Genomic DNA, 20,189 nt, shown 5'->3' with positions numbered 1-20,189 from the left:
AGAACAGTATCACAAAGAAGGTCGGATTTGTTATTTGAAAATCACGAGACTTGCATAGGATAAGCAAATTGGAGATGAGATGTATGTATGTGTAAGAAGAATTGGTGTAAATCTTTGGCATTGGTGAGGTCAGGGGCTATGGAGTGGGGTGGGGGCAAAAAGTAGTTTGCACGTTTGTTTGGTCCCATTCTTTCTTTCGGCTTGTCCCGTCAGGGGTCGCCACAACGTGTAGGTATATATAAGGTAACGCAAAGGAAAGCAAATTTATTTGTGTAGCGCATTTCATACACGAGGTAACTCAATGCGGTTTACATGATTCAAGGCATTTGAAAACAAAGGGATCAAACATTTAAAACTGGTTAGAAACAATAAAAAATGACAAAGAAAATATTTTTAAAAAGATATTTAAAACCGCAAAAACATTTTAAACGGGATAAAAACAATAAAAATTGACAAAAGGACGAGGACTCACATTCCAGCACAGTAGGGGGCAGTAATGGGTTTTAAACATTATGTGCTACCCGCCAATAAACGAAGAAACCAAAGACTGATGTAAAGAATGGTTTTAGTCTTTTATGTAATGTTTCTGTGAGTATGGAGAAACTTTATAGCGCCAAACACTAAATACCGATGGATAAAGAAACGGGGACGTTTGAGATTATGATATTAATATTGCTCGCTTGTTCCAGGAGTTAGCATGCTGTTTTTGAGGTCCTTTTTCTCCTTGACGGCACCCGTGGACTATTTGCCATACAACTGAGAGATATGTATTCAGCATCTCGGGAAGACAATGCGGCTCAAAGGTAACGTAAAGGAAACACCCTTACATTGCTCTCCATATTGAAGAATGCTGTCTATGTGAGACATGATAAAGAGACTGCATGATTCAACATCATGCATACCTTGAAATTTTAACGAACTTTGTCACACGTCCATAAAAATATTGCACATCTCGCAATATTCCGCAGTGTAGGGCCACTTCCAACTCAAGACACTATGAGCAAATTGCGAGAATCCAATCAGAATCATCTTTTATTATCCCGAGCACAGGCACACAATTTTTGAGCTGTTCATTTTCCATATCACACAGCAAACGCACAGTTTTTTTTATAAAATTCTCCAAATATTTATGTATCCATCCATTTTCTGAGCCGCCAATCCTCACAAGAGCCGTGCACTCTTAACTGGTTCCCAGCCAATGGATAGGTTTCCGATTACCCATCATGCCTCGCGACGGATGCCATCCTGTGTCTTAGAGTTCAGAGACCACAGGCGAATGGTGAAGCGTTTTTTTCTATCGATAATTTTTCCGTTTGGTGTAAAAGTTATGACATCGTTTAAAGCAAATGCAAACGTAGTGGATAAAAACACGTTTGACGCTTTAAGAAGAGCCAGATACTTGGTGAAATTGAAGGACATATGATTTTCAAGCAAGCGATTGGAGTGACGATGGAGAAGGCTACCCTGACATTATATATCCGATATCATTAATTATCTCGTGATTTCTGTGAGCGCATATAACCTTGATGAACTACAGGCTTACAAGTCTCTACAAGCCTCCTATGACTTTGTCAGTGGGTGGGTTCAAGATCTACGGCAACGGATGATTGGTAATCGGTGTGTAATCAGGCATGAGCATTTCACGGAAACGATCGTTCCGTTACCGTGTCGTTACCCAGCCTGAGAAAACACGGAACCGAAAGTGCGTTTCCCAGATCTCGGGGCTTACTTTTAATAAAATTCACCCATGTGTGGAATGTAAAACAAGTTCTCAACAAAATACAACAATCTGTATAAAACAAACCTACATGAACCCCTTTATTTTTAATGATTAAAACGCCCAGCTTTGTCAGTGTGGTTTACAAACGGCACCGGTTTCCGCTTCTGCGCTACGCATGCGCAAGGTCGAGTTATTCATATCGGGGTCAGTCAAATGCTAGTAGCGTAAAAAACAAAATGCTCATGCCTGCTAAGGCTTTATTCTGAAGTACATATAAAAACCGGTTCCCATGAGCATTATCAATGGGAACCAAAAAATCGTTTCCCAACATTTCCCAGGACAAGAATCAACGGAACCGAAAGATCGGTTACCATACTTGCCGAAATCCTCATGCCTGTGTAATGGCGGCTCGAGTAAGACATTCTCAGAGGTCTACCGATCCACTACAACGTCCCTGGTTCATATCCCAAAAAGATGGCTGCGGTCTCTCTGGTCATTGTACTTGTATGGCCGTTCTTGGAGAAGTGTGTTCACACGTGGCTGCCCTTTTTGCAGTCGAGGCTTCAGTAAAATTAAAATTTAGTCACGTTACGTCACATACTAAGAAAGCGTAACTGGATTGGCTGCCTTCTTAACACTGAAGTTAGATGGTGAATTTCAGACAGCGAATTGTAGCCAGTTGAATTTCAGACAGCAAATTGTAGCCAGTAGCTGTGTTGGTAATGGATGGACGATTCAGATTCAGTGTTGTAAATGCAGTGTTTCATATATATTCCAAATTTGTATTCAAATTAATTTCCTTCTGGGACACATTTCAGCCCGTACTGCTGGATCCATTGGGAAAATCCAACAAATTGATAACATATAGCGCAACATCATACTGATATAATTTCGGCTCATCCATAATGCAATAACTTATTTGGAAGCAAAATTTTGTGGTTTTGAATGTTTTTTTCTTTTTTAAACTTCCACGGTGGTGTCCTGTTCTTAGTTGATATGTTGTTTCTTTGCTCATTTTTCCCAGCGGGACGGGAGTTTTCTACCAGGCTTTGCCTGCCCTTGGAGCCGATGGAAAAAACATCATGGTGCTGATTCCTGTTCAAATGGTCAATGGGAAATGTGTCCAAACCCAAATCAACAAACCTAAAACGCAGGATGCTCTACCGCTAAATGTTGCAGGAGCACCTGTTTCCTTTAGAATAAAGACAGCCTTGACTTCCTTAGCTACGCAACAATCTACTCGAAATGTGGTTTCCCCTGCGAATGCCTCGCCTTGTGAAGTTGGTTTTGAAGATCAAGGACAGGAGCTAAGTATTTCATCAAATAAATATCCACTTGGGACTATAAAATCAAAAACAATCCTCATAGACTCCCAAAATCAAGTACAAACCGTTGCTGCTTCTGATGTTCCCTCAGGTATTAAAAAGAGTTTCATGTCATCAACTGACTGCTTTTCAAGTTCAGACTCGACCACTGTGGCCAGTCTATCATCCAAGACAACTGACTGCCAAAGCAATGTTTCGAGGTGTCTTTCAGAACTTTCTTTTTGTTCCGCATCACCTATGACTTCACTCCCACTGGGATCACCCAAATCCCACTTGAAATTAATTCCAAAGGACTCCCAGAGGCCAAACAGCCCAATGAAGTGGACGATTGAAGAAGTCAGTTCTGAGTTTGCTGTTGACCTCCCAAATTCTCCTTCCGCTCCATCAAAGACGTTTAAAACCTTGGAAAGTAGCGACACTGTTGGACTGTTTGAAAAAGCGTTGCCCGTGTCTTGGATTTCAAATGAAACGAACGACAAACGAGATCAACAAGATTCAGTTGTGTGCAATGGTAAGATTTTTTTGGCAACCAAAAATGACACCCTTTTGTCGACAAAGGAAAGTGTGGGAAAATGTTGCCATCTCAAAAACACTGCTGTATCATCGTCTTCGTCACTCTTGCAACACTCAAGGGTTAGACAAGGAAACAAACCAAACGAGGTGATTGACCTTTGCACTGACGATAACCCAGAGAACTTGTGTGAAATAATATCCGATGACGTGACGACGGGTTCTTCTTTGGACGAAGATAATGTAATATTTGTATCCTATATTCCACCAAAATCTGATTATGTGGCAGTGAAAAGTCTGGTAGGAAAAACACTGGAGATTGAAACGAGCACAAGGACCCTTCACCCTGCGCCTGAATGTGAGAGTTCAGTACTCAATTACTCCAATACTGCTCATGTTCAACTAACGTCTGAAAGTATGGATGATTGTTCCATTGATAAAAGTCAGAAACCCGACCAGAGCAGGATGGCAAACACAGCTCCAAATGATGACAGGGACTCGGTCATGAGCCGTCAACAGCTGGACAGCATAACGGTTTCTCTAGGAATGGAGAGTTTGTCACATCCCAGTGCTTCTGACCCCAACAGTGGGGAGTCCACAGACAAAACGAAGGTGAGGAAACCACTCCTGTGGCAGAATTGGGTACCACACTTACAGCACATAACTGCTTTTCAACCCTCTTTGTCAAACTTTTGTACAATATTCATTGTTCTGGTTTTCAACCATATTTGTCTTTTATTGCCTTTGTCACACCATTGCTTGAGGGATGTAAGTTTTTTTTGTAATATTGGTTCTAGATTTGCCTATTTCTGTTTAGTGTTCATAACACATAATTATTTAGTTTTTGCTCACTGCTAATGAGTGTTTATTTTAAATAGTGCTCATCAACAGTGACAGCACGAAGGCCACTTTATACTCCTGTGCATTGCATCACGTGACCGGCGCTTTGCGGCCCCTATGCGACATTTGACCTCCGCAGGGCACAAATTGTCGCCATACAAAGAATTCCACGGAGCTCATCTCTTTTGATGGCTCCGTTTTAGTCAGCTCATGGGATGACGTACTCAACTCCACCCTTGGTTCCACATACACCGGCGCCTTCTAAATTGGTTTTGCAATATATAATAAGCACATCCTCTCGTCATCTTAGGTCTATTTGTTCTAGCAGGCACTGTTCCACGGTCACCATTTCTATTACTTTGCGAATTGTTCTGGAAAGTAAAAACTGCTACGGGAATTGGCCGTAAATTGCTGAGGAAACTCCACCCTGTGACGTCCGAGCCAATATCAGGAGTAGCGGCACCCCTGACTTTGAGGAGAACTGCAACACATTTTCAGAACAGCACAGGAGGTTTGGGCACACGATGCACATAAATGAAAGTTCTTGGCTGAAAACCAAAAACAAGAGCCCAAAGGCTGACTCATTGAAAGAACCTTTCCAGTTTTTAGGAAAATTAGATTAATGGCTCTTAAGAAGAATTTCACTTTCGGAGCAATTTGTCTGAATTTCCATATTTTTAAAAATATACTTACCATTTTGCAAGCTGTTTTGCCCTTCAAATTTGGGCACGCTCTGCGAAAACGAGGTTCCAACCAGACCAATGAGACAAGTGAACTGTTACACCCAATCACTTCACTGTTTTTGCGACTTAGTTATAATAGCTAAGTTAATTTACTTAACTGGGCAACATCATTTTTTCCTGTTGATTACTCGTTGTCATCCCTACGTGAAAGCGATTCTTGTCCCATACGTAGCTTATTCACAGCAATGGAAGCAGTGAATAAGTAATTTATGATGCATTGACACAAGGACGCAACGCAAGCTTTAGCCCCCGTGGCTTGGCATTGCGTTTACAATGATGTGAAGTCAGTGAATGCGAAGAATTGATTGAATATTCAGCTGAATTATTTTTTTTTTGACTTGCAGAGTTCAACTGCGCCAGTTTGTAGATCATCTGACCATATTCTAAGGCAAATGTTTGGCGTTACATCTGATGTCAGAATTTGCCTCCAGAGAATTAATCCAGAATCATCTGGGACTGGAGTCGAAGAGCCTGCACAGAATGTGCTCACACAAGACATTCAGGAAACCACAAACCTAGTAAAAGAGAGTGAACTTTTCATGGAGTACAGTTACAATCCACAAGACCCTCACCGCAGCAGTAGTCCAGTCAACGTCAAAAGAGCAAAGCTATCAGATGTACAGAATTGGTCAGGAGACACGGTTACTACCAGTCCTTTTGCAGGTAACAAGATTGATCAACTTTTGTCTTTTTATCTGGAACGCAAAAGCTAAGACCCGTAGCTCACTGACCTGAAGACGAGTTGCCGACCTGATGGCACATTTAGTTCCCGCTGGTTGCGGAGACAACTCCACGTCATTTCCTGGAAACTAGCCAGGTCACTAAGGAGTCGCAGTGAAAACCTTAGATTTCATTGGTGACCTTTTGCTGACTCTGCAATATGTTCTCTATAGAGAAAAAGAATTACATAACTTGAGCTTAAAAAAGAAAACAAAACAGTCATTGGCACCTAAATGTATGTGGACATCTCTACTTTTGCCCACTTCAACCTTGGGCAATATCGAAGCTATTTCCACAATATTTTCAATTTTATGGAAGCTAAAGCATTTTCCTCATTGGAGGACTGTCTTGGTGTCACACACACACAACATATGAACACATAATACTCATTACAAATATATTTCAAGAATATATGTTGCAAATAGGCCTACATGAGCGACTATCAGGTAAATTGGTTCTCACGTTGCCTGCAGATGTTTCTCTGGCACCAACAATATTGAGGTCTCTGAGGTCCCCAACTCGTGATTGATCAGTCTCAATGAAGTCTTCGCCAATGAGATATGGGTCTTAGAAAGCAAAGTGTGTTTCTGGGAGAACTTCTAACAAGACTATTGTGTGATCTGGACACAGGGATAATGGTTGGCTATGTGGAACCAATCGATGACGATATCTCCAGCATCGATGAAAATTACATTCCTGACTCCTCAGCTGCCTGGAGCCTGAATAGTGCTCTTTCAAATACAAGTAGAATGGGAAGACCAAGGAAACGCACCACCTGTCCATGTTGCGTCCCTGGTACCCTGGGTCTGAGTACGAGGTCCAGCACCAGGGCGGTAGACTCAGAGAGATTGACATGGACAAGAGACCACACGAGTAAAAGGGGTGGACGGCAAAAATTCAAATAGCAAAGGTGAATGTACGACTTTAGCCGGACCGACCTTGTCTGCATGGACGCACAGAACCAGCCAAGAATAAAAATGGGGAAAATATACAAATGTAACAAAATATTTGAAATTCTAAGTCACTTTTCCTGTTTACAAGAAGACTGACAATGTACTTCATTGTTGAGCAAACATACAGTGAAGAAAATAAGTATTTGAACACCCTGCTATATTCCGAGTTCTCCCAATTAGAAATCATGGAGGGGTCTGAAATTTCTCATCGTCGGTGCATGTTCGCTGTGAGAGGGATTTCTAAGTGGGGAGAACTTGCAATATAGCAGGGTGTTCAAATACTTATTTTCTTCACTGTTCAACAGTAATTCAACTGAAATTAAGCAAGTTAGTAACTCTCATAGTAGTAGTGGGCCACAAGAACAATTTTATTTATTTGTTTTGTCTTTTAGTGTACTTTTATTGTGGCCCTTAATCTGCCTCCTCTTTTTCCAGGAAATAGTACATTCTCATACAGCTACTGAAAACAAACACTACTCGTTAAATATTTGCACTTCGTCCTATTTTTATATGATTGTCCATATTTTTTCTAAGCAGTTTTTCATCTCACCTTTGGTTTGATGACGGCTTTTATATTCAAATAACGTGTTTGTTAATGTTAGAATATGAATCAGGTCAACTGACTTATTTCAAGACGTAATGTTTATAACACTATTTTATTGTTTAGCATTAACATCCATTGGCTTGATTTGTTTCAATTTATCGTATTGCTTACTAGACCGATTATTAAAGAATAATATACTAAACTGTAATGACTGAAGTCTTCTTTTTGCATTGAGTCACTAATAGCTTTTTTTAGAAATCTTCATCTTGATGTCAGTGCTGCAATGGCTATTTTTTTTTTTTTTTTTTTTTTGGGGCGTAGAAAATTGTTCCTTATGGAAACTGCAATTAGATAGTGTTTGTGCCAAAAGGAATAGAAACTTGAAAATGAATTTGTGATACAAAACAACACTGTTAAAATATGATTTGCTGTCCGACCACGCAGGAAACATGTTTGAATTGAGGAGGGTCGTTGTGAAACGATTACACGAGCACGTTTTGATTACAGGAGCGCCTCCCGACATCTGCGAGGCTTCAAGGTCACAAATGGTAAGCAATTACCTACTTTGCGCAGCAGGTAGTCACACTTCTTTTTCATACATTTTCACAGTTTTATCATCACGATGTAAACGTGTTTTTCATACAAATATAGCGTTAGTCCTGTCGACCCCCTGAATTCCTTTTCAATGTAAACTTCTGTGATTGACAAAATCAAATTGGTCCAAAGTGTTGGCTTTGGCAGACGGAAACACTTTTTTAACAATTTTGGATTTATGAAAATGAAAAAAAATACACATTGCATTATTCAAAATAAGCGAGTCTGTTCTTGACAAATATTGCATTCATAATTTAAATATTACAATATAAAGGGCAGTGCTTTACCTTTTTCTTGCTTCAACTTCGTGTTGTGCTTTTAGATATTTTAAATCAGGGGTCACCAACGCGGTGCCCGTGGGCGAATGGTAGCCTGCAAGGACCATATAAAGCGCCCGCGAGGTATGTTGTAAAAATACCATAGGCCACAAATTGTTACTATTATTTTTGCTTTAAATTCTGAAGTTGGCTGTAATGTCATTTACTACAAAAAAAGAAAAAGATTTTATGTACGTGTAATAAACTGAGTCTGAAATTTGCCACAAACAGGTCACGTAGCCCTACATACGATCGGTGCTCACGAAGTAGCCCTCAGCCTCAAATATTGTGTAGCCTGTACTTTGATCTTGGCATTCATCTTTCAATTCCTTTTGGGATTGTTCTGTTCTTATTTGCCTCTTCAATTTGTTATAACCTTTCCCCCTGCGACCACGTCCAGGAAGGTTCTCTACAGTTCCGTGGATTTAAAAGTTTTGTATATGTAGCTGTAGTACAGGAACATCAATGAATTAGAGCAATGGAGAGTGTGGTAAGGAGGTGAAGAAACGGGTCCAAGCGGGGTGGAATAGTTGGCAGAAGGTGTCTGGTGTTCTATGTGACAGAAGTCTCCACTAGGATGAAGGACAAAGTTTATAAAACAGCGGTGAGGCCGGCCATGATGTACGGATTAGAGAGGGTGGCACTGAAGAAACAACAGGAAGCAGAACTGGAGGCAGCAGAAATGAAGATGCTGAAGTCCTCGCTTGGAGCGAACAGGTTGGATGGGATTAGAAACAAACTCATTAGAGAGACAGACAAAGTTGGATGTTTTGGAGACAAGGTTAGAGAGAGCAGACTTTGATGGTTTGGAGTGAGTAAATTGGTAGAAGGGTGCTGTTTACATGGGATACGATCCATTCCGATCGGGTGTATACATGATGTGAATTGCCTTTAATCGGAACAAACATTTTGCAGCAGATGAGCTCTGTCGATAGCTGTCATAGTTGCCATGTGTGCAAACCATTTCACAGATCTTATTTAACTTCAGAACCTTTTGGCAAAAGAAATATTCCATTGTATTCAGATTTGCCTTGTTTATTACAATTGACATTTATAGGGAGCACTTTTATTCTGTTTGGGCTTCTAAACCAATTAGAATTGGCATAAAAGGCTCTAAAATTAACCAAGCTAGTGTTTCAACTCTTTCCTCTTTATTTCACACCCGGTGGGGGATCCATATCACAGAGTAAAGCAGAACAGTTTCAAAGAAATGAGAGTGCTTATGATAATACTGTTGAGAAGCAATGAAATAATAATCATGTCAGTTTCTCACATGAAGTCAGGCCCACTAGTTTGACACAAAGACCTGTTTTAGGTCTGTAGCATTCTTCGTCAGCAAATGTGTTAGCTCAGTTTTCACTGAAGGACTCGAGCAAAAGACTAATTTTGTTTTTATAGGCCTTTCTTGACAACTTATTCACACACCATGTCAATATTTCAGCAAAAAGAACAGCTGTTATCAGTTGCTGTATAAAAGAGTTGTGTCAACAGCAGAACATGACAAACTGTTCTGCCCAGTACCAAAACAATCCGCAAGGTGGGGAAAGTAGCCTGCCTCACGCTACAGTTACAAAAAATAAACTGCATCGGTCAAATTTACAGTCCTATAATCAGTCGAGTCTGGAAGGTGTCGACCCCAAAAATTTGGATAGCAAAAACAACGGAATGTTAAAATTATTCTACGTTCTTGGTAACATGAACTATCTTCATAACCATCAGAGATGAGAAGAAAGGAAGACAATAAAATATGAAGCTGCCCTTTTCTCCAAATTCACAAAATCACCTAGCATCCTCCTCTTCATTTCCTTTTATATTGTACTCATTTTTCATTTCATTTAGCGATGATGATGATGGGCCTTGTCACAGTCGTAGGGGTGTCAAACTCATTTTTGTCGTGTGCCACTTTGTAGTTCCCGTTTCCCCCAGAGAGCCGTTATGAGTGAAACCATAAAAACCTTTAATCACCTCATCATCTTTAGACGTGAAATTAATTGACTAGTTTTCGAATCATAAATCAAGTGTAATGTGTTTTTCAACAGTTGTTGATGTTAGGTCAGACAAAAATGCTTTCAATATCTCCATCTTGTAATTTATGATATGACAAGTCCAAATTTTTGTACAGATTTTAACAAGAATCATGGGCATTGACACACGTGATTTGCCTTCGCGGGCCACATAAAACCAATGTTGCGGGCCGGATCCGGCCCTCGGGCCTTGAGTTTGACACATCTGGTCTACAGTTTTGAGATCTGCAGCTTTGTCTGTAAAACTATCACCCGATTTTTTTTATTTATTTTTGTAACTCTATGGTATTCACCCAGAGCAAATACTCTGCTAGGTCACTAGTCCACATATGCTAAAATCGGTTCTTTCTTTACGCATTCCACACCCTGCAGGAGGGCTCTCAAAATTCTCCTCATAAGCCACATCGCTGAAACCACATACATATATGTGTAATCGCAGTATACCAAAAATCATGGTTTGGCAAGTACAGCTGCTAGAGAAATTCTCCACACTCCTGTTCAAAAATGAGGTTTTTGGGGATATAAAAGACAGACATGAATCATTTCAAAAATAATTTCCATCATAACTGCGACCTATGACCGTTACAACTCAAGATATATATATATTTTTTTATCCCCAACTCTTAATGAGACAGGACGTAAAAAATAAACTGGGGTAACTCTGGTTGGAAAAGTGTGCGCACCCCCGATTACTGGGATGTCACTGTGTGCTGGGCCTTTAATTGGATTCAGCAAATATCTTCCACCAATTAAAAGGATCTTTAAAAAAGATGAGATATAGCTCAAATGTTTTAGTAGGCTTTTCTGGACATTTTTGGGGTAGTGGATTTTATCACAGACATTTTTGTGGCAACGCTGAACGCAATTTTGAACTGTTCATACTGCAGTTAAACCTTGGACTAAATAGTCATAATAATCTTTACCTGGTCAGTTGAAAATGCAACAGCCATAGTTTCTCTTCATCTTGGGAAACGAACGATGCAACTAACATTTTGAGTAGTATGAATAAGGTTCCCCTCAGTGAAAATATTTAGGTTGATGGCCCCATAATAATATGGAATGAAATATTTACAAAAATGGGATGTGTACCGTATGTAATTTATTGGAACATGGCACACCACTGACATGACATATACCCAAGGTGAACGTCACAATCATCATGCTTTGGTGTTTTGGTCGAGGTGATCAAGACTCCGGTAGAACAACTCCAATGGCCTTCAAATTATACAATTCAGTAGAAAACTGAAATCACGCAATTGGATCCAGAAAGCGCACCGACGTGATTTAGCTTTGTGTGACTGGTGTCTCCAGACAGAGGCTTGTCAACTTTTTCTATCCACTGTATCACAAGATCGTAAGGAACGTTTTCGAACTGGTTCAGTCCCTCTAACGGAGTGTTGATTCATCTGATATGAGAATCAGATGAGATTTGAAATTGAATTTGCAAACGAGTGGAGGGAGGCCATCTCTCTCTCTCTGTGGTGTTGTCCTTCCTCCTCTCCTACAGCTAGACTATAACACCGAAGGTGTGCTCAAGTGCCTTTGCACAGGCAGGATGAAGTCTTCACGGTGCCCATCTGGGAGACCGCTGCCATTAAAGGTAAGTTGTTTCTTTGCCTAATATAGCCTAATATAGAATTTCAACAGCTAAAAGGTATTTTGTAGTTATCGCCAGTGATGCTCTGCATTCTGTGTTTCGTCCACTTTTAACTTTGCATCTAAAGTGACAATATCATTAGAAATGAAAAGTGCTCAAACTGTTTAGAACTTTATTAGTTTGAACTATGACATTATTTTATCTAAAACGAAAAACTGAAAGCCCAAAATTGGACACTAAATTGGAACTTCTGAATGTTTAAATGTCACGAATGTAATAAATCCAAAATCTTTACAAATGGCTTAATATGGAATTTTATAGGAATCACTGTTATTTATACTTGTGCCAAAAGTTTAGTTACGTAGAAAATACGAAAATGAGGGAATCCTTAGTCCTCGTCATTTAGTTGACATACTACTATAATAATAATATAATTAATTAAGATTTTCCATTGTTAGTATCACTGTTGACGTATTCTCACTGGCACTTTGTGTATGTGTAGGATAAATCTGGTTCGCTTGTGTTTTGGTCTGTTTTTCCATGAAAATTGCCATGAGTCTGATGTGCAGTTTAACCTTCCCAAACTTTTCATCTGCAATCTTATAAATGATCAAGACATAGGACAGAAATGCTGTATCGTTCGTCCAATGTCCAAAACCGTCTTGCTAAATTCTGCACGAGGCGAGTTCACCACTGGTTTTGGTCCCTCTCAGAGAGAACCGCTTTCAATCCGAAACGTTTTCCCGTTGTCCTCAGGTGTTGTGCGTGTTCTGCTCCACCGTGTGCCTGCTCAGCGGGCCTCCCTGCTCGGAAGGAGCCAAACTTCGCTGTGGCTCGGAACTTCTCAACGACCTCCTGTTTGTGTGCGGTGATCGAGGACTCTACTTGGGTGCGTGCGTTTTCGTGGTTTGTGTTGCACGCTTGATACCGAAGGTTTTCTCGGGGACTGTTTTGAAATGGTTTTGAGCATTTCTCATCTAAATATAACCATGCCTTAAAAAGAAATGCACATTTTTGATCCACGTCTAACAACACCTGCTCGAGTCTTGTTTGCGCACAGAGTATTTCATATCTTTTTTTGACACTGGGGTGAGGTATGGATATGGAAGGAGTCGCCAGTGTCACCTGTTTTTTTTCTTTTTTTTTCTGCACATTAGGATCATAATTGCAGTACTAAGAGGATAACAACAATATAGTTGCAGGGGTGTCAAACACATTGTAGTTCAGGGGCCACATACACCCCAATGAGAAGTCAATGCTCTCGGTCCGTTAAATCGCATACTTAATGTATTGATAAATACAGTGAAGAAAATAAGAATTTGAACACCCTTCTACAGTGCAAGTTCTCCCACTTAGAAATCACGGAGGGGTCTGAAATTTTCATTGTAGGTGCATGTCAACTGTGAAAGATAATCTAAAAAGAAAAATACAGGAATCACAATGTAAGATTTTTTTTTTTTTACCATTTATTTGTGTGATACAGCTGCAAATAGCTATTTGAACACCTATCAGCTAGAATTCTGACCCTCAAAGACCTGTTAGTCCGCCTTTAAAAGTCCACCTCCACTCCATGTATTAGCCTGAATTAGATGTGAGATCTGTGTGAGGTCGTTAGCTGGATAAAGACACCTGTCCGCCCCATACAATCAGTAAGACTCAAACTTGGAACATTGCCAAGACCAAAGAGCTGTCCAAAGACACGAGAGACAGTTTTGTGGTCAGATGAGACCAAAATGGAACTACATAATTCCACTAACGGTGTTTGGAGGAAGACGAATGATGAGTTCCGTCCCAAGAACACCATCCTTACTGTGAAGCATGGGGGTGGTAGCATCATGCTTTGGGGGTGTTTTTCTGCTCATGGGACAGGACGACTGCACTGTATCAAGGAGAGGATGACCGTGGCCATGTGTTGTGAGATTTTGGGCAACAACCTCTTTCCCTCAGTCAGAGCATTGAAGATGGGTCATGGCTGGGTCTTTCAACATGACAATGATCCAAAGCACACAGCCAGGAAAACCAAGGAGTGGCTCCGTAAGAAACACATCAAGGTTCTCGAGTGGCCTAGCCAGTCTCCAGACCTAAACCCAATAGAAAATCTTTGGAGGGAGCTGAAACTCGGTGTTTCTCAGCGACAGCCCAGAAACCTGTCTGATCTCGAGAAGATCTGTGTGGAGGAGTAGGCCAAAATCCCTCCTGCAGTGTGTGCAAACCTGGTGAACAACTCCAGGAAATGTTTTACCTCTGTAATTGCAAACAAATATTAACATTGGTTTTCTCAGGTGTTCTAATACTTCTTTGCAGATGTATCACAAAAAAAATTTGTTAAAAAAATCATACATTTTGATTTTTGGATTTTTCTTTTTATATTATCTGTCTCACCGTGGACATGCACCTACGATGAAAATTTCCGACCACTCCACGATACAATACAGCAGGGTGTTGAAATACTTATTTTATTCACTGTAATAGTTTTCCCCCTTTGTTTTGATGCTAAACAAAACAAAAAAGTTGGAAAATTCTTACATTTAATAACTTTTTAAATAATTTTACACACAACCCCCCCCCAGATTTCTTGAAAAAAAACATGAACATGAGAATTTTTAAAGCTATCCTTAGTCGTCGCCACCACAATGTGGTGTAGTTTTTTTTCCCACTTTCAAATTCATTTTGCTGACTTACTTGTTGTCCTGTTCGTGTGCCAGTTTTAGCCCAAGGGCTTTATGTTTGACTCCCCTCCGTCAGAGCATTCTTTGATTGTCTCCCTGGCAATAATCTGCTGCACATGTACAATATGTAAGGTCTTTGCAGCAAGTTGAGAGGCACAATTCATTTTTTTGTTTGCGTGCCAGATTTTACCAAATGGTCCCTCGAGGTGTATTTACTTTTTGCATTTTCAATGTTGAATCCATATTTAACCATGTATCCCTTGTCAATTGCACGCGTGCACGGTGGAAGCCAGCCGCGGGCCCTTTGACCTGATTACCTTTCTCCCGTTCTGACCGAGGCCGCTGTCTCCATCTGGTATCAATGTGGTAGCAACACTTCAAAATGGGAGCATACCCACCAGAACACAGTGCCACATTGTGCGATAGCATTATTGTTGCAGCACTTGCTATCTGAGAGCAGCTTTGTTTTCATAGAAAGGTACAGGGGGTGGGGGGGGGGGTGGGGGGGGGGGGGGGGGGAGACAGTGATGGCTCACACTAACACTGCTTGGACACCAATAACGGGACTATGATTTTTGGTTGCTTGTTGAATATTTAATCCAATGGCATTTTGCCTGTTACTGAACATTACAGCAAGGCAACTTTATTTCTGTAGCGCATTTCATACACAAAGTACTGTAACTTAATGTACTCTACATGGTTAAAAAAAAAAAAATCACCCACACATTCGTGTACCACTGGGCGCAATGGGAGTAAAATTAAGGTTCAGTGTCATGCCCAAGGATACTTCGACACGCAGACAGCCGCAGCCGGGATTCAAACCAGCTACAATTCAGTCGTTGGACAACCCGCGCTTGAGCCAGAGCCGCCCCATGATGGAAAGCATCTAAAAACAAAAAGCAGGAAGATATTTAAAGTACAGAAAATAAAGGCCGCTTGCTAAAATGGCAACATTTTATCCTATCGGTGAGCATGATTAATCAGTACTATAAGGGTTACCATGTCAAAATCAATTTCTTGCCAATTGTCTGGGTTAGGGGGATCGTTTAGCCTTGAAATTGTCACGTTCAGGGTATTGGGTTACTAAAAGAGCACAACTGAACCCAGAAGATATTTAATTGTCCTGCTTCAAATGTGCCACTCAGGACTACTTCAATAAGACAACAAAGACTGCAATGATCTTGATGCTATGTAGTTTTCAAAATGGACTATGATGGATTGCATGTTTCTTATGAAAGGCAAAGGTACCTGGTCTGGTTACGGTTCCCGGCCCAGAGGGAAGGGAATCGTGGACAAATGCTGCCGGTCGAACGGGTGTGACCTCCATCATCTGGAGATGTACTGCGCTAAGGCAAAGAAGCAACAACAGACGACAGCTTGGCCAAGCACAAGCACAGAACCGCTGACCACAAGACAAACTGTTGTGGTAAGAACTCCACTGACTTGACTGTAAAGACCTGCTTCTTGTTTAACAAGACAAGATTCTGAGAATTGGGATTAGTATATTTTGTTTTTATTGGGTGTGGGGTTGAGATTGCATATTCTCGCAGTGCTTTTGTCGCTTTTGTTTGGTACTCCATCTTCCTCCTGTATTCCTAAACCATGTATATTTTGCGGGCAGCAAGCAATGGCATCACAGTTCTGAGGTCCAGGGTTCGATCGTGGAGTTTGCATGTTCTCCCCGTGCCTGCGTGGGTTTCCTCCGGGCACTCCGGTTTCCTCCCACATCCCCAAAAACATGCCGCATTAATTGGACACTCTCAATTGCCCATAGGTGTGATTGTGAGTGTGGCTGTTTGTGTTGATGTGTCCTGCGATTGGCTGGCGACCGGTTCAGGGTGTACCCCGCCTCCTGCCCTTTGACAGCTGGGATAAGCTAGGATAGGCTCCAGCACTCCCTGTGACCCTCGTGAGGATAAGCGGATAAGAAAATGGATGGATGGATGTACATTTTGCCAGACTCAGACCGAGCAATACGATTGGCGACTATCCATGTACCGTTCCGCTTCTCCTCAATAGGATTGCAGGGCACGCCGGAGCCTATCCCAGCTGACTTTGGGCGGCCAGTACACCCTGAACAGGTCATTTTTCCCCTCCACGCGTGGGTGTTCTCTGGGTACCGTTTCCTTCCACATCCCCAAAAGATCCATGGTAGCTTAATCGAAGGTGTGAATGTGAGTGCGAAGGGTTGTTTGTTTACATCCGTGACCTACAATTGGCTCCCGACCAGTTCAGGGTCTACCTCGCCTCTCATCAAGAATCAGCTGGAATCAGATCCACAATGACCGTGACACTAATGACGATTACCGGTACAGAAAGTGAATGGAAGAAAGTATATTTTAGTGACCTCCTTAATTATTTGTGAGGCATTTCATTCATAATCTTTAATCAGAATGTTGATTGTGTCTACTCTGTAATGTCAAGTGATACATTTAGAAACTGGGAATCTTTCACTAGTCAAGTCTGAATGGCCTCTGTTTGTTTGGAAAGTTTGTCGGAGCAAAGAAAGCAAAATGATCATTTACACTCGGTGATCAAAAAAAAACGAAATACTTAATGACGACTGTATGTTGAAATGGTCATGTTGATGCGAGATAATCATTTACTAGATAAAAGAATGTAAATAAAGGCATGCAGCAAATAATACTGATACTGAAACATAACAAGTCAGTACCAAGCCGTCAAATCAGTTCAGGTCAAAGAAAGGACCAAGGTCATCTGATGCGGAGAAACCACTGCTTGCCGAGTCCTTGAAACGCTCTGTTTTTGCTTATCGTTGTCTTACAGGCCTATCAGTTCCAAGCAGTATTTCAGAAAAGACTTTTGCAGCACCTGGGGCCACCCAACAGTCCAAAGAGAGAGGCCTATAGGAACAAAACAAAACAAACATTCCCAAAGAAAACGACATCGCGCAGGAAGATGAATCGACAGCTCACAACAAGCGAGCCCCCCCACCCCAAGATGGTCACCAAAAGGACATCCTTTTAACCCGCTGACCTCTTCAAATGGAGGCTCTTTCACCATTTGAGTGAGTTTGTCTCATGGACCCTTTTTGTAGGACTGGCCTGACTCTCATCAGTAGATGGTTCTTCTGGAAAACTGCTCTTGGTTTAATATTTTGAATACTCAAGTTACCGATCCGTAATTAGTAAAGCACGAACTAGTGACTTTTACCATACCGAAGCTCCATATTAAATGTTTCCTCTACTCACGCTGCAGAGTTCAACCTTTCTTATGGGCGTAATATTACAATCAACGATTGGTAACTTTCCATGGGTATTACAGAGGATATTTGGGAATTTATGCAAATAAACAGGAACTAACTATGAATTTACAACATTAATGTTGGTTCAGTAGGGAAGTTGAATACAGTTGGGAACCCACAGTGAAGAAAATGAGTATTTGAACAGCCTGCTATATTGCAAGTTCTCCCACTTAGAAATCACGGAGGGGTCTGAAATTTTCATCGTAGGGGCATGTCCACTGTGAGAAAACTAATCTAAAAAGAAAAATCCAGAAATCACAATGTATGATTTTTTTTTCAACTATTTATTTGTGTGATACAGTTGGAAATAAGTATTTGAACACCCGAGAAAACCAATGTTAATATTTGGTACAGTAGCCTTTGTTTGCTATTACAGAGGTCAAACGTTTCCTGTAGTTGTTCACCAGGTTTGCACACACTGCAGGAGGGATTTTGGCCCACTCCTCCACACAGATCTTCTCGAGATCGGACAGGTTTCTAGGCCGTCGCTGAGAAATACAGAGTTTCAGCTCCCTCCAAAGATTTTCTATTGGGTTCAGGTCTGGAGACTGGCTAGGCCATGACAGAACCTTGATATGCTTCTTACGGAGCCACTCTTTGGTTTTCCTGGCTGTGTGCTTCGGGTCATTGTCGTGTTGAAAGACCCAGCCACGACCCATCTTCACTGCTCTGACTGAGGGAAAGAGGTTGTTCCCCAAAATCTCACAATACATGGCCGCGGTCATCCTATCCCAGTGCAGTCGTCCTTTCCCATGTGCAGAAAAACACCCCCAAACCATGATGCTACGACCCCCATGATTCACAGTAGGGACGGTGTTTTTGGGATGGAACTCATCATTTGTCTTCCTCCAAACACCGTTAGTTGAATTATGACCAAAAAGTTCAATTTTGGTCTCATCTGACCACAAAACTTTCTCCCATGACTCCTCTGTATCATCCAAATGGTCATTGGCAAACTTAAGACGGGCCTTGACATGTGCTGGTTTAAGCAGGGGACCCTTCTGTGCCATGCATGATTTCAAACCATGACGTCTTAGTGTATTACCAACAGTCACCTTGGAAACGGTTCTCCCAGGCCTTTTCAGGTCATTGACCAAGTCCTCTTGTGTCGTCCTGGGCTGATTCCTCACCTTTTTAAGGATCATTGAGACCCCACTAGGTGATATCTTGCAAGGGGCTCCACTCCGATTGAGATTGACCGGCATGTTTGGCTTCTTCCATTTTTCTAACGATTGCTCCAACAGGGGACCTTTTTTTCACCAAGCTACTGGGCAATTTTTCCTTAGCCCTTTCCAGCCATGTGGAGTTGTACAATTTTGTCTCTGGTGTATTTGGACAGCTCTTTGGTCTTGACCATGTTCCAAGTTTGAGTCTTACTGATTTTATGGGGTGGACACAGGCGTCTTTATGCAGCTAACAACCTCACACAGGTGCATCTTATATCAGGGTAATACATGGAGTGTAGGTGGACTTTTAAAGGCGGACTAACAGGTCTTTGGGGGTCAGAATTCTTGCTGATAGACAGGTGTTCAAATACTTATTTGCAGCTATGTCACACAAATAAATCGTTGAAAAAAAAATCATTGTGATTTCTGGATTTTTCTTTTTAGATTATCTGTCTCACCGTGGACATGCACCTACGATGAAAATTTCCGACCACTCCACGATTTCTAAGTGGGAGAATTTGCAATATAGCAGCGTCTTCAAATACTTTTTTTCTTTACTGAATATTTTTTTGCATAATCCTGACCAAACTCTCTTTCAAAAAGTACAGTGGTACCTTGAATCAAGTGTGCTGCACTTTGCCAGTTTTTCCCCTAGGGTTATTTTCATAATAATAAAAATAATATTTTCCAAACTTGATTAGTTTAAATTCCCATGTAAATGTCACAGAAACTGTCCCGAATATTTTGACCCGTGTTAACACAGCAACAGCAGTAATATGTTGTGCGAACTTTGCCAACAACTGCCACATTTAAGTGGCCTTACATGGTCTTTGGCTTTCTGTATTTATTGTGATTTTAGTTTTTCATTAGTTTGCAAATGTTATGAATAATTCTCCAGCTGCTGTTCTCGTCCTATTCAAATCTCTTTCTGTATATTTCTGGCAGCTGTACAGTAGAGCTGTTTTTTAAATATGTTGCAATTGTTTATTATTATTATTATTATTATTATTACGTGCACTTTGATAACATTTTCTTGTAAATTATCTCATTTTTATCTTATTTTTTGTGTATGTAGCTGGGTTTTTTTTCTCTATTTAGTACACCATATCATGTTACTTATCTGTGTAATATTTAAAAGCACTATTTATTTCTCTTAGACAACATATAGTACGACTGCTCAGATTAAAATATGTTCAATCCGA

General features: G+C 40.9%; 2 protein-coding genes across 8 annotated transcripts in view; both read left to right on the top strand.

Annotated features, from left to right (window-relative positions):
- Positions 1 to 7,552, top strand: part of lrif1 (ligand dependent nuclear receptor interacting factor 1) — a 9,248-nt gene extending 1,696 nt beyond the window's left edge. The window contains exons 1-6 of one of the 5 annotated variants that reach the window (XM_061841284.1): positions 484 to 588; positions 690 to 803; positions 2,745 to 3,031; positions 3,137 to 4,167; positions 5,483 to 5,801; positions 6,489 to 7,552. In XM_061841284.1, the coding sequence (XP_061697268.1) occupies positions 766 to 803; positions 2,745 to 3,031; positions 3,137 to 4,167; positions 5,483 to 5,801; positions 6,489 to 6,763 (1,950 nt within the window). In that variant the 5' untranslated portion in view covers positions 484 to 588; positions 690 to 765 and the 3' untranslated portion in view covers positions 6,764 to 7,552. The other 4 variants (XM_061841292.1, XM_061841264.1, XM_061841301.1 and 1 more) reach the window with 4 other exon arrangements.
- igf3 (insulin-like growth factor 3) lies at positions 6,632 to 20,189 on the top strand. Of its 3 annotated transcripts, XM_061841344.1 has the most exons (6): positions 6,632 to 6,768; positions 7,800 to 7,903; positions 11,798 to 11,890; positions 12,644 to 12,776; positions 15,795 to 15,982; positions 17,344 to 20,189. In XM_061841344.1, the coding sequence occupies exons 2-6, from the start codon at positions 7,805 to 7,807 to the stop codon at positions 17,542 to 17,544; spliced, it is 714 nt and encodes a 237-aa protein (XP_061697328.1). In that variant the 5' UTR covers positions 6,632 to 6,768; positions 7,800 to 7,804; the 3' UTR covers positions 17,545 to 20,189. The 3 variants fall into 3 exon arrangements, with proteins under 3 accessions (XP_061697328.1, XP_061697344.1, XP_061697336.1); XM_061841360.1 differs by lacking the exons at positions 6,632 to 6,768; positions 7,800 to 7,903 and adding an exon at positions 8,332 to 8,350; XM_061841352.1 differs by lacking the exons at positions 6,632 to 6,768; positions 7,800 to 7,903 and adding an exon at positions 8,415 to 8,983.

Source organism: Syngnathoides biaculeatus, chromosome 2 (genome assembly GCF_019802595.1).
Source record: "Syngnathoides biaculeatus isolate LvHL_M chromosome 2, ASM1980259v1, whole genome shotgun sequence".
In the NCBI taxonomy this organism is placed as follows: domain Eukaryota; kingdom Metazoa; phylum Chordata; class Actinopteri; order Syngnathiformes; family Syngnathidae; genus Syngnathoides; species Syngnathoides biaculeatus.
Note: the sequence above shows the minus strand (reverse complement) of the source record. Positions and strands in the feature narration are given on the sequence as shown.

Bases quoted from the DNA above. Each gene is read 5' to 3' on its own strand.
- igf3 (XM_061841344.1), top strand. From the start codon at position 7,805: ATGTTTGAATTGAGGAGGGTCGTTGTGAAACGATTACACGAGCACGTT. The intron at 11,891-12,643 runs GTAAGTTGTTTC...CGTTGTCCTCAG, and splicing joins GGAGACCGCTGCCATTAAAG to GTGTTGTGCGTGTTCTGCTC. The intron at 15,983-17,343 runs GTAAGAACTCCA...GTTGTCTTACAG, and splicing joins CCACAAGACAAACTGTTGTG to GCCTATCAGTTCCAAGCAGT.